At 36.9% G+C, this 14,324-nt stretch overlaps 1 protein-coding gene across 1 annotated transcript in view; it reads left to right on the top strand.

The window, feature by feature from the left end:
- SCEL (sciellin) overlaps nucleotides 1–14,324 on the top strand; it is a 68,771-nt gene that overhangs the window by 22,180 nt on the left and 32,267 nt on the right. The window contains exons 3-7 of the mRNA XM_005487509.4: nucleotides 26–138; nucleotides 6,199–6,277; nucleotides 9,350–9,467; nucleotides 10,079–10,141; nucleotides 10,449–10,520. Coding sequence (XP_005487566.1) covers nucleotides 6,235–6,277; nucleotides 9,350–9,467; nucleotides 10,079–10,141; nucleotides 10,449–10,520 — 296 coding nt within the window. The 5' untranslated portion in view covers nucleotides 26–138; nucleotides 6,199–6,234. The remainder of the gene's footprint in view (nucleotides 1–25; nucleotides 139–6,198; nucleotides 6,278–9,349; nucleotides 9,468–10,078; nucleotides 10,142–10,448; nucleotides 10,521–14,324) is intronic.

Below are 14,324 nucleotides of genomic sequence, written 5' to 3' on the forward strand. Positions count from 1 at the left end.
AAGGAGAAATCTCTTGACTTTTCAGACAGCTGGATGGGGAAGAAGAGTTCAGCTCTCAGTCTGCTTTGATTGTGCCTCCCTTCCAGGCTGACTAACCACACTGAGCCACACTAGGACACGAACTTCTGCCATACCTAGGTAAGGATGTTAACTGCTCTGGTTTTATACTGTTCCCTACCATGCAGGGAAATTCCTACGTTTTCAGTTGTTCTGTGATTTCTTACTGTCCAGTTTAGGATGCCATTTCAAAGGATCTGATTTTCAAGAAGTATGAAGAACTTGACTATGAAAATGCAGCTCGGAAAGTTATACAGTTTTCGTGTTCAGATTCCTGAGAACTTTCTGACTTCTGTCCAGACCATATTAATTATTTCATTATTTATATTATATTGCTAATTGTATTTTATTCTAGTGATAATTCTCTGATAAATTCAATGTTCAGACCGCTTTTCCTGAATTGCTGTTTTAATGTCGTTTTTGCTCTTCGGTTCATTTTGTTTTGTTTTTTTCTTTGTTTGGATTTTTTGTCTAAAACTAATGAGTATTTACTCTTTTATAATTTTCTTGAATTGTTTTTATTATTTTGGGGAAAAAAACCCCCAACCCCAAAACAACAGTTGCCTTTAATTTTCACCTTTGCAAAAATACCCATTCTACTTAAATGCAAGGACTTAGCTATACAATGACCTGAACACATGTATAAACAGGAAGTGTTCTTCATCAAAAATCTAGTGAATTGAATGACAGAGCTGAATAAAGAAAATGAAAATTATCACCCCCTTTTCTACACTCTATTAAAAAAAAAACCTACATTTACAACTGAATGAGTATTTCTAATTTGAAAATACATACAAATTTGGATTGTGATTTAGTTGATTTTACATTAGTGACAGCTCCACAGCTTCTTTCAAAACAGAATCTCCTCCGCCCACATCTTGAAAAACCAGTTTTGAGAGCTCTTTCAGCTACAAATACGTGAATGATTGCTGTCATATATTCACGTGGCCTCTAGTCCTATCTTGCCTTTCTTTCTCACACAAATACACGTTATTTTTGTTTTCTGTGTGAATTCTTTTCTGTGTTATTAGTTCTGTGGACAAAATGGCAGAGTAAAATATTTATTTAAACACAAAAATGTGTTATTTTCAGAAGTTCACAAACGTATTATATGGCTATTGCTCTGATGTGTAACTCCTGAAAAAAAATCTGTCTGGGAACACATTTTTGTGATTGTTTAATATCTTTAAACTAAATGTAGCAATTTTTAAATGTAGTTTTCAGCAAAAGGACAAAAAGACTAGCTAATTGCCAAACAAACAGAATCATGTTACATGCAATTGTGTAGGGAAGAAATTAGAGAATCAGTTATGTATAGAGATCTGCACCTGACAGAAGGGGCCTTTAAAGTTGTTTGAAAAGATCATATTCTTGTCTGTAATAACAAGTTCGGATTTATGAAGGATTGTACAGCCTTGAATGATTCTGTCTGTGATAGTGTTTTGCAAAACAGCCTCTATCTGCAATCAGGAAATTCTTATTTGAGTGTAAGTGTAGGTAGGCAGATCTGACAGCCCAGTAACAGCACTCTTATCTGAGGGGTGAAAGGATGGATGTGGACAACAGCAAAATTGCTATTGACTTCCAGACCAGTAAGATTTTACCTCACACAATTATGGGTACTTGTCTAGAAGAAAAGCTGCAATTATGTGTGTCCTCAGTGTCTTAGCAGGGCTTGGAAATCTTTATCCTGTATCAAGTCAGGATTACTTAATTCAGTAGGTTGCTCGCACTATATTCAAGAGAAATGAGGGAGGACATAATGAAGTTTGCTGACTTGAAAGTTGTTAACTGAAAGCAAGGAAACTCTGTTGTGTCTTTCATAACTGTGATTCAGACCAAATGTACTTTCCTTTAAACCACTGTATTCTGTACATTCAGCTCACAGAAATGAAAGATAAGCCACATACTAAAGAATTGAGATTAGGAGTTACAAGGGAAAACAAAAGGTAGAGCTGAAGTAAGTCTTCAGTTCTAATGGAATGATTCTATAATTTTGAGCTCTGGTTGCTCACAGGATACTGACTGTTCAGCTTTGTTCAGAGCAGAAAAGTTCTTCAAGAAAATAAAATTTTGGTGGCAAGCTTCATATTTGGGATAAAGAAAGAACAAAGTATAAGCCAATTTTTATTTTCACATGGCAAATATTATATGCTTTCAGAAAGCTGGAACTCGAAGATCATGTAGCAAACAGCAGCCAGCAAGCTGTGGTTGTGTAGAGCCATATATTGAACCTGTTTATTCCAGCTGGTGTTTAATGTGCTCATGCCAATCCCAGCAACTTCTCTACAATTGAGGCTGGTTTAGCAATACAGCATGAGAAGTTGGATGACAGGCAAATTCTGAAACATTCCTTTTTTTAAGTCAGTTTTTCAGTTACCACTTTTTGTATCACTTTTTGTAGTTCATTAATAATAGTGGGAAATTTGACATTTTAGGTGTTTGAATTTGGCAATGCTTTATATGAAAAATCTCAGTATAAAACCAAATATTTTGACTAAAAAGAGAAGAAGGTGTATCCTTCTTGACATTCCTTCAACATTTACTATGCTGAATTCCTTATTATACAGATAATGCAGAGGCCTCTTGCCTCTAAGCTGTGGAAATTAATCTTGTTTTATTAGAAGCAAAATACATATCAACTGTCTTCTTATGAATAAGGTCTTAATGACTGTCATAGCTAGAAGCCAAAGAGCAAAGATTTTTGTGTTGGAACTAGTTCAGTCTGATGTGGAAAACATGAATCTTACAGGAAATGCTTCTATTATTATGTATTTTTTTAAATACAGCAATGCATATGTGTGAAGCCTAATCACACAGACAGCCACAGCCAAGAGCAGAAGGAAGGCAAAAGGACTCTGTGGTGGAGGAATGGGTGTGGTGAGATGATGTGAAAACTAGAAGGTCTGGCTTTCAGAATTTAAGGCAGGCCTGAGGTATTCTGCTGATCAGTCACTGCAGGAGATGAAAAGGAGATGTAGAAGTGTAAATATAGGTATTTGTGATAAAAATAGTATATACAAGTATATATACAAGTATAGAGACTTGTGCTGCTTTTGGAGGAATTTCTTGCCAGGTTAGATGGACTTTTACTTTCCCTGAAGCCATGTCTGAAGTTTTTCTGAATTTCTTTGGGATTATGTTTGGATTTCCCACAAAATGTTTGAGGATCTGAATCTAGGACTGGCATGTCTTAAAACCATTTAGGAGCTGCTTACTGGACTGGCCAGGGCAGTTTTAATTTTCGTTTAGAGTTTCCTGACGCTGTTTTTAAATTCAAATTACACTGGTGTTGCATTCCTGTTTGTTTTTGTTTTGCATTCCAGCTGACTTGTTTTGCTTCGGTGGTTGAGATCTTATTAAAAATGTCTGAACATAATTTACTACTACAGCATAGTACAGAAAGCTATAACTCTGCTTTCTCACAATCTCATTTACAAAGTTAAAAACTTTGTGTTTATCTCCCTATGGTCTGAAGATGAGCTGTTCACTGACCTATGTGAATAATGTGACAGTTCCAGATCTTTATGAGCTGATATTTTTAAACTAATGGGATCCTCATAGTCTCTAGTCCACTCCCCTTTTCAAATACAAAGATACAAACACACACAGTTCAAAATAGTGAAGGCCAAGGAAAAATGCTTTGATGAGCTCTATTCTGCCTCTTTATGCAAGATTCTTTTCATTTCTAAGCCCTAACATTTAAATCTTACCCTGATCATTCTTGATTGTCTGGGCTACAGATTAAAGTAAGATTTTTTTTAAATTTGCATTTTAAATTTTAATGAATTAATCTTTCATATACATCTTGAAAGCTCAGAGGTAAGAGGGAAGCCTTAAGGACAAAATGGCAGTATTCTGTAGGACTAAAATGCTTGAGTTTAAAATTTCAGACTACCTGGCACATTTTCAGTGCTGACTGTAAAAGGGAGTGTACCTATTTCTTAGATTCATTTATGCATACTGCTTTTGGGCTAGGACACTATGCAGCAGTTTATTCTGGATGCTGTGCACATGTGAAACAGAAATATTTTTTTGCCCAAAAAATATTAAAAAATTAATATAGGATAAGAAAAAGCCCAGTGTTAATTAAATGTTGGAGGATGAAAGAAACACACTGGACTCTCATGGATACAAGAGGAGTTGCAAACCTCTTTATAGTTGCTTTTGATTTGGTTTAATTTTCACAAAAGAAGTCTCCTTTTTCAAAGTTGTATGATTAATTTCCCTTAGCAAATGGCTTTAAAAGTACTTAATAGAAAATAAATCCAAAATCCTTCTATGCAAACTACTACTTCTTGAGATGAAGAAGTTCTAGTTCACATTGCTTGAAAATGTACTGAAATATCAAGGTTTCTATTATCCTGGGAATGACTGCATCAAATGTCCAGCTGTATTTAAGGTGAAAAAGTAAACCAGAGGCCTCTGTATTATCTTAGGACAATTCAGGAAAATTTATAGTGAAAGTGGTAGCTATCTAAAAATACTGATTGCTTGATAACACACCTGAACAGTTTCTAGGAAATTCAGGTCATATATGCTTAAAACCTTACATAAATATTTTTAAAAGGCATTTTATAACCTATTGCAAAATAAATAAGCCTCACCATAGCCCCGAGCATATTTTTATTGTGTGGGAACCAGATCCAGCAGTCACATGTTTTCTACACACACTGTGCCAATGCATGCTTGATACCAACAACTAAGGTTAAAAAAAAAGGAATGCAGGTAGGCCTTTCAAAATGCCAGAATTTTAAACTCTAAGAAATATTTGGAATTTCACAACTGGTTAAGATACATGCAGACTTCAGACTGCAATGTTAGTTTTTTTGTTTATATCTTTACTTTCTAGAAAGATCTCTAGTTGTTTAATAATTCTTTTTGTTTGTTTATGTTGGGATATTTTTTGAGATGCTATTTTTTGGTGGGGTGGGTGGTTGGGATTCTTTTTGTGTGTTTTTTTTTTTTTAAACCATAAGCTTTTTTTAGTAATTGTTGGGCAGCAAAAGCATAGAAAAGAAAAATCTGCTTTAAGTTCAATCCTTTGTGGAATCCACAATGTTTTATTATCAGTGTAAGCATTGTTCTTAAGCTTTTGCCAGAATCCAAAATCTTCACCTTCCATCAGTAAAGAAAGAGCCACAGGCCTCGGTGTCACCACTTTATTTTACATGTGTGAGCAATACACTTCACATCTTCAAAAAGAAAACAAGGATAGCTCTGTCATCCAGAGAACCAGGAATGTTTCTGATTTTTAAGGGCTGTTTCTGTCAGTTTTCTGATGCTTCTGTAAATTTTAGCAGCCCGACAGTGGAGCTGGTTGTGAGCTTTCCAGCACAACACTGTTTTCTTGGAAAATGCTGCTTTACAAAAAGGAATCCATTTGCTAAAGAGGGTCAGTTTTGCCCAAACTCCAAAGTCAGTGTTAGCATTTGGGGCTTTTTCAACTGAAAGGAAAATTTTCTGTCATTAAAATGTCATTGTATTCTGCTTGATGCTTTCTCTAAGAATCCTGGTATTCACAATCCACTTTCAAAGCAAAACATGAAATCTTTTGAGTGGCTCAACTCCCAGTTTTGATTTTTTTTTTTTACTCATCAGTCTTGGAGGCTTTTAAGGTGATTTGAAGTAAGGGGAGAAGTCAGTGACTTGAGCACTGTTGCAGAGCAGCAGAGCTGCTTTCTGTCCTGGCCCTCTGCATCAGCTGCTGGCCACTGAGTCTGAGTGACCCCTGAGCAGGGCTGGGTGAGCTCAGTGTGCCCCAGGTGCTGTGCCAGGGACTGACACCATCTTCCCCTGCAGCTTGTCACCTCAGCCCAGCCTGCACTGCTCCTCTTGCCCTGAGGCTCCACCACACCAAGTGTCCCCAGGGCAGGAGCTCCCAACAGGGAAGGGGCAGGGTGACAGCAGAGGGGCAGGGCAGGGATGCGCAGAGTTGTCACCAGGCAAAAGGGAAAAAGGGAAAAGCCACCAGACTCGCTCTGAGCAGGGCTGTGGGCAGCTCTCAGCCATTCCAGCCTGTCAGACTAAACTTGTGCAAGGAGATGACTGAAGTGGACAGCAAACCTGACGTGTCTTTGGGGCCGATTGCTAATGTGGCTGACAACGCTCACTTCCTTTCTTTGTCACTTTTTCTTTTAGATTCCTGCAAAAGAACAGAACAATCCCGCAGGACAAATGTCAGCTTTCAACATACGGAAACAGTCTCCTAATCAAGGAGGTAACACTGAGTCTCCTCCATTTCCTGCTCCAGGGGCACTGCAGGCTGAGGCCTCGCTCCTGGCCAGGCCTCTCCGTGCCCCTGGAGCAGCTCCCTCACGGGCAGCAGCAGGAGGGTGACCAGGGCCACCATGACCTGCTTTAGATGCCAAACTCTGGGTGTTGTGCATGTGGCTGGCAGGGATTGAAGCCAGAACATCCCATGGGCTGTCAGAGTGTGGTGGAGCTGGGCGGTGAGGACAGGGTGGTGTGGTGGTCATGGAAAAGCTGCAGGATCAAAGTGGCTGCAAGGGCAGTGGGAAGATCCACTGGTATCCCCACAGTCTCCTTGACTCACACAGGGAAAATGAGGAGAAACTGAGAAAATTAGAATGGAGTAAGGGGAGAAAAAAGCTGTTTAATCATTGTCTGGTAGGATTGTTTAGCCCTCTGGAGGAGTAAAACTCGAGGAGGGCTGGAATTTACTTTCTGTGCAGAGAAATAAGCAGAGGCAAACTAGAAACATAATGAAATTTTCCTGAACCTCCAAAATATTTCTAATGACTGAAAGGTTTTGAGATGCATTAGGGCCTGGTTCGGGTGGGATATGCCAGGCTCAAGCGCACCAAAATTCACATAGACACAGCGGGAAGCTGCTTGGCTCTACTGCATTGAGGACATAAATTTTTATTGTCAAATAGAGACAGGGATAAGCTGCATCTGCCTGTGCTCCTGTGACCTAATCTGTTGGATCAGATCTATGTTTAATTTTTTAGCTGAAGCTCGGGAGAAAATTCATTAGGCCAGAAAAAAGTACTGTTCTGCTAGCCCAGGGCCTCAGGCATTAGCAGATTGCTTGCTAATCTGCTAAACACTTGTCAAATGTTTCTTGACAAGAAAACAATATATATTCCTGGGCTACCAGCTTTACACAAGGTTTCATGAAATATTCTTTGCACTTAGCTATTTAAAAAGCCATGATTTCTGAGAAATCCAAGTGATTTTTGACAACCCACTGAAGTTATTCAGGCAAACCTGGAATGCTATCACTTTTTTGAAGTCTTTAAAGTCGGATTTTAATAAATATTTTTAAGATAAAAACTAGCTCAATAGGCAGTGAACAGGCTGATGCAGAATTCATGCAGTGAGGATAGATTAGCTTTTGTTAATCTACGATGATTGGCAGCTCATTCTTACAAACAGCATTGTCCCTGGTCATTCATCAATTGGCTGGATCTATGCTGCTTAAAAAGAAGAAAGCCAAACCTGGGTATCAAGGCCAAGAGATGGAAGACACACCTCTGCTATCACAGCCATGGCTCCTAAAACACTTCTCTAGCACCTCAGTCTTGGAGAGAGCAAGTCTCCAAGACAGAACCAGAGAACATTTTTAACTAGGCAACATCAGTGATGAGTCCAAGCCTTTCATTCCTTCTCTTTCACTAGGCAGGATGGACATGTCTATAGGGAATTGAAACAGGCACAGTTTGAATTACAGACATTCATACAGTTTTAGACTGAATTTTATCTCTTTTTACAGATCTGTTTTCATTCTTTTTACAGAATTTTATCTCTATTTTATCTACTTTTAGAAAAAAAAGTATTTAAAAATTCGCTCTTGGCTATTGTCACAAAAGATAAATGTTTTGATGTTTTATTACAATTCGGTCTTCCACTCAGTGTAGCTATTTGTCATTTTTTCATGTTATCACTACAGGTGAAGTTCTTGTATTAAATGCAAGGAGTACATTTTCTTATAAATCAGAGCAGAATGCCAAAACACAGCTCTGAAAAGTGATATATTACTGTCTGCATGTGTTCTCTCTGGAGCATGTTCTTTCTGCACACAATATTTACAATCTAGTTACTGAACACCAGATAGTGATGTCTCCTGAACTTTAAAAATCCTTTTGCGTGAATGCTCAGAGAGTGAGGAATTAATGGAGAAATCCATGAGGGTCTTCAGAGGAAAACACAAGATCCTTTGTATTTTCTACATTTTTAAAAATTATTATTTGGTTGTATTAACAAAGGTTTTGCATATTTAATATTTCACCCTATCTTCTCTGGAAAAATTTGGGGCAAATATAGCAATTAAAAAGATGGAATTTCTGTTTGGTCTTAACTTCTATCTTTTCATTTTAATAGGCCATGTTAAAGATATCAAAAAAATATTTCCTCTTACCTCAAACAGGCTGATGATATAAAACTTAGGTGGACTGATAATGCTAAGCAATTGTCATTGCATATTTTGCTTGCACAAAGGGCCAAAATTCTCATGAAAAAACCAAAGGAGATAAACATCAGCTTTCTAATACACGGAAGAATCCATATTCTCCCAAATCAAATTAATGTCATACTGTTACTTTCCCAATACACTAAATATCAGCCTTGTTAGACAAAGATATTTTAGGTTGTTTTCAAAAGTAAATAAGGCTTCCATGTTTGTTCAGCATGTCAGTCTGTCTCTCCCAATAACCTTTGAAACCATACACCAATTTTAGTTAAATTTGATGTAAAGGTATTGCTTTGATTAAAGTTCAGATTAAGATTAAGTAACTGACTAGTAAGAAACTCTGTTCATTCAGCCTTTGAGGAAAAATCTCCAGAGGGAGTCTGACTCTGAGAAACATGAAAATCCACATATTTGGAGCTGGGTGTAGTAGGAGTGCCACGTGGTCACCTCAAGTTTAGCTGTCATTCAAAATTTGTAACCTGTCACACATCTGCAAATACAAAACCCACAGACAACACCCCAGGAAACAGGATTCATTAGTTTGACTTTCCTGGGATTACTGTGGTATGCAAATTTCATAATCGCTTTATCAGATCTGTGAAATGTGTTTACATTAGGAACAGGCAAAGCAGTTTCATATTAAGGATGAAACTGAATTGAGTTTGCTAAGCTGGGCTTCTGCAGGCCCTTCAAGGTGAAACTGCAAATTTTTCAGGAAGCAATCTGGATTAAACAGGTGTGATAACTGAAAATTCAATTGGTATTAAATTTCTGCCTATTTCAACTGATATATTAGTAATTTAGGTTGACAAAATTTTTCTACATGTTCATTTCCAAGATGTTTCTCTGCATTTGCAGATAAGAAGAGCCCCTCTGTTGCAATTAAAAGCAGACAACAGGCTACTCATGATATTAATAAACGACGGACCCTTTTGCAAGATAACAGCTGGATAAAGAAGAAGCCTGAGGAGGAAAGGTAAGAAAAATGTGAAATGCATTTCTTCCATATTTAGTTCAGTATGCCATGTACCTTTGCATGGAGCATCTACTTTTGCATGGATGGTGTCAACCAAATTAGGAGAATTCAATCAAATAACTCTTATTTATTTATCTTGATGAGGTATTGATTGCCTTTTGGAAGTTTTAGTTTGATGAATAGTCACTGACTGTTTTTCATTGGGACTTTTGAGTGCTGAGTATTTAATCAAGTTCTGCCCTACAAGTAAAATCCTACATTTCACATGCAAGATTATGTTGTTTTTATAAGCAAGAGGATTATAAATCTTGGCAAGTTCTTTTAAGGACCCTAAGTCAGAATCAGTTTAAATTTCCTCTAGTGTAAACTAGGACTAAAATTGCAGCAGAAACAATGATTTGAGACCATGTTATCATTTTCTGGTCCATGAACAGCTTGTAGGAAGAGATAACTCTTACTCCAAAATGTCTGGAGTTTTCTACTGCAGAGTTCTGCAGCTGGTGCAATTACAGTGGTAGTGGACAGCTGTGAGATCTGATGGAAGACAGAATATCTTTTGCCAAGAAAAAGTGATCTATTTTTAATACTTACTGTTTTCCTTTTGCTTGAAGTGCTGATGAAAACTACGGAAGGGCGGTGCTTAACCAATACAAATCCCAAGATAGCCTACACAGGTATGGTGGAGTATCTGAGCACCTTTCTAATTATATCACCAAAAAAACCTGAGTATCCTTTTACTATATCATGAACAAAGCAAAGAACTTGCTTTGTTCAGTTTTATTCTATACATATTTTCACTGTAAATCTGATTCCAGTGTCAATAAATGATCACTGCAGTGGATCCAGGGTTTGATCTGTTGACACCTGGATGGTCTAAAACCCTGTACGATACTTTAATCTGAGACATAGATACTCTTTCATTAATGAAAGTTGTTTAATAAAATCAGTGACCAAAGTGGCATTTCTAAAATTTTATTACAGCAGTAGCACAAATGGAAAGGAAGATCAGAAAGGTGTTCTTGGACGATACAGATCTGATACCACCTTGGACAGGTAGGGGTCTTATTCTGGATGTATTGTACGTTGTGATTGTCATACCTGTGAGAGGTCTTAAAAAGGAAACCATGAATGAAGTCAGTGCTTTTTTAAAGTTTACTTATTTATTAAGCATCTAAGCAAAAGACTTTGGATGATATTTGCATGAATTTTCAATGAGACAAATGAAAATATTATTTGAGAAAAGGTTCTTTTGAGATCTTCTTCTTTTTTTTAGTACCTGTTTCTGTGTATTCTTGTTCTCATAAATGCAAGTATCTTTCCACAACTGATAACCACTCCTACCCAGTTTCCTGCTTTTCAAACTCTAAATCCAAGTCCTATCTTCAATAGCTAAGCACAAGAAGGCTAAACCCATAGTTCTTTGCACAAGACTGATCAAATACTATGATCAGTCATGCTTGTCATACAGGGGCTTAATTTGAATGTTCTGTTCATCCTTGACCTCTGCTGAGTGAAGACATGACCATGCTTGTGTTTGCAGATTCTTTCTGTGTTGCATCTTCATAATCCAGCTTTCATTAACATGTGGTATCCAGAACAGGCTAGGGCTATGAGAACCAGAACTTAAATGCACACTGTGGGAAAAGTCCACTTTATTTAGCTGGGGTTTAGCACTGTGTTATTTTATTCTACGATCCTTAATTGTCTTGTAAGAAACAATGCAAAATTGTTACATAAAATTTACCTTCTCCACAGGAGTTTGAAAAGAATAGGCTGGAGACCTGTACAGTACCATCACCCTGTCTATTCTTGTACAGCCCAGTGAATCCTGGTTCACTGTACTGTTTCATTCATCATGAAGAAGCCATTCTATAACTTCAATTTACCTCTTTTCAATTTGTATCTTTTCTATTTCCATATTAGTTTTTTGATGTGGGAATCCAAATTTCCATGTAGGTATTTAAGATTTGTGCACACCTTGTATGTACACAGAGGAGTAATAACAATGATTTCTATTTCATTTGCAATTCCTCCCATTGTACTTCATAACATTGAGTTTGCTTTTTTGAGTGCTGCTAAGAATTGAGTTTTAATTTTCACAACATTATCTATGTAATTCCAAGATTTCTTTTCTGCATGATAATTGCTGGTTCAGAGATCAATTGTTTCTCTTGGCAGGCATTACTTTGCATATAAGAAAAGTGAATGTCATCTGCCATTTTAGAAACCTGACGTGTTAGCAGATGACTTCTGAAAAGCTTTGCCAGTTGCCATTTGTTTTGACTACCAGGAAGTAATGACATTGGCAAGCAACATTATCCCCCTCTCCTTTTTTCAAGATAAATCATGAATGTATGGAAGAATACAGTTTTTTTACAGATCTCTCCTTCCACTCTGGAAACTTACCATTTATTTCAAACCTTTGTTTCTTACATTTTAAGCAGTTTTTTCTCTATTACCCATGGGAGGTCAGTTTACTTAAGAACACTTAAAACAGAGTTCTATGAAGTTTTTTGGAAATTCAAGTAGCATTATAGCATATATCACCTAAGTCACACCTATCCAGGTGGCCACTCACTTCAAAACAATTTTTAAAGCTTGACTTTCATGCCTCAAACCCTAATTACTAATTTAGAAGTCATAGGACAAATCCAGCTTCTACAAGGTCACCAAGGAGCACTGTTATTTTGTACTCTATATCTTTTTGGTTTATGCTGAGATATTAAAGTATCTGAATTATTTCCAGTTGTAAGCTGACTACCTTTGTCTTTTCATACACATAAATATCTAACATAAAGGGTTCTTGAAATGCATCTGATGACAGAGTATACCAAAAGAGGACTTTAGGTGTAAATAAGAATTGTACCAAGTGGAGAACATCCTTCCCAGAGGAAACAGAAATATTATTAGAAGCTAACTAAGTATTTGACAAAAGATGAGACAAACCTTATAAGTCAGGTAGGGATGAAAATTACAATGCTATTTTTCCATGTACTGAATAATCCTACATCCAGAATAGCTTCCAGCAACACTAAATCCCAACTTCATCTACAGCAATTAGATTTTGATAGATGAGACAGAAGCAAATTACATACTTTCATTGTTTGCTCTATTAATGATCTAATACTTTGGAATTATAGAAATTACTAGGATCAGAGAGCAAACCAGAAACCATTGCAGTGTGTGGTATGAACCTGCTTTCCACATCTTGAATGCTGCATGCATCATTTCAATGATGTGAAGAAACTACAATAGGAACAGAAAAAAAATTAAACAGGAAGGTGAGAAAGGATGGAATAGCTCTCATATGAAAAATGTCTGAAAAGACAAAAAGTCCTCAGCTTGGAAAAGAATAATATAGGGAAACTGAGTAATGAGAGAATATTTTCTGTTTGTTATACTATAAGAATGGGAGATCATCTATAAATGTTTGGGTAATGAATTTAAGAAAATGAAAGAGAGAAAGAGCAAAAGAAAGAAAGAAAGTGAAAGAAAGAGTGAGAGAGAAAGAGAGAAAGAGAAAGAGAGAAAGAGAGAAAGAGAGAAAGAGAGAAAGAAAGAAAGAAAGAAAGAAAGAAAGAAAGAAAGAAAGAAAGAAAGAAAGAAAGAAAGAAAGAACGAGAAAGAGGAAAAGAACATTTTTTTTTCCTTAATGCACATATTAATTGTAGGAGTCACCACCACAGGATACTGTGGAGGCCAGAAATTTAACCTGATTCAGATAAACATTACATGTGTAAATAAATGGACCATTGATCCAGGGGTCTGTTGGAAACAGCGTCGTGGGTGACAGCAGAGGATATTCTTTGATTCCTTATCAGAAGCTCGAAAGTTATACAAGGAGAAGTTAACACAATGCTTACCTTTCTTCTACTTTTTTTTTTTTTTAAAGCAAAAAAAGTGCTGGCTTTAAAATGACAGAATACAAAACTATGTAAACATTAAAACATTGTGATGGGATTTTGAAAATACTCGATGAAACGTGAAAGAAATGTTGGTTCGCTGGCGAATGAGGGAAAGCTCGTGTTTGCATCCGCAGCAGAGCCAGCAGGGTTAAGTGAGACCTCTAGTGACCTTCCCGGCAACTGTAGCTGCTGTCACATCACATGCTGCCCTGACAGGAGAAGGGTCTTCGCAAAACTGCATCTAACATTTGCAAAAGACAGAGCACACGCTGGTGCAGATTGTGTCCCAGAACTCCCCGGAAGGCTTCTCATTAAATACAACGGTATCCTGTGCTGCTTAAAGGCAGGACCCAAAATATTTTATACGTAACATCAGATTACAGTTCTAGGATTAATTATTTTTGCATCTATGGCTTCAGTTTATAGATGAGAATAAATAATTTAAAAAATTATATGTAAATTGTAGCTCAAGATGTGTTTCAGCTGATTTAATCCAATATTTAAGGTCACCCTCTCAACTTAGTATTTGTCCTCTATTTCAATATACATCACTTTAAGCTTTTCTGAGTCCCCCAGTCCTTACTAAAAAATATTCCATATATAGGAAGTAAACTGGAATAAAATAAGAACCTAATCTGCTTCAGCTATGATAGCTACATGGTCTTTTCTGTGAAAATTTTGAAGGCCTTAGGCAACAACTGTAGCATACATAAAGGGCTTGAAAAATCATGTGGTTGTTTCTTCATGTAAATTTCATGGCTTAGTGAAATCAGTTCAAGCACAAAGAATCCAACTTCTTTGATAAAAATTACTCCTGTAGGTCAATACTATGCTTTCCCAGGGATTTTGCACTAGATTACTTTCGATTTAATAGATCACATTGATCTATTAAATCTGTAAATAAAACAAGACTGTTGCATCTCTCTAGGAATGGTGAGGCAGAGAAAAAGGC

Source organism: Zonotrichia albicollis, chromosome 2 (assembly GCF_047830755.1).
Source record: "Zonotrichia albicollis isolate bZonAlb1 chromosome 2, bZonAlb1.hap1, whole genome shotgun sequence".
Taxonomy (NCBI): Eukaryota; Metazoa; Chordata; class Aves; order Passeriformes; family Passerellidae; genus Zonotrichia; species Zonotrichia albicollis.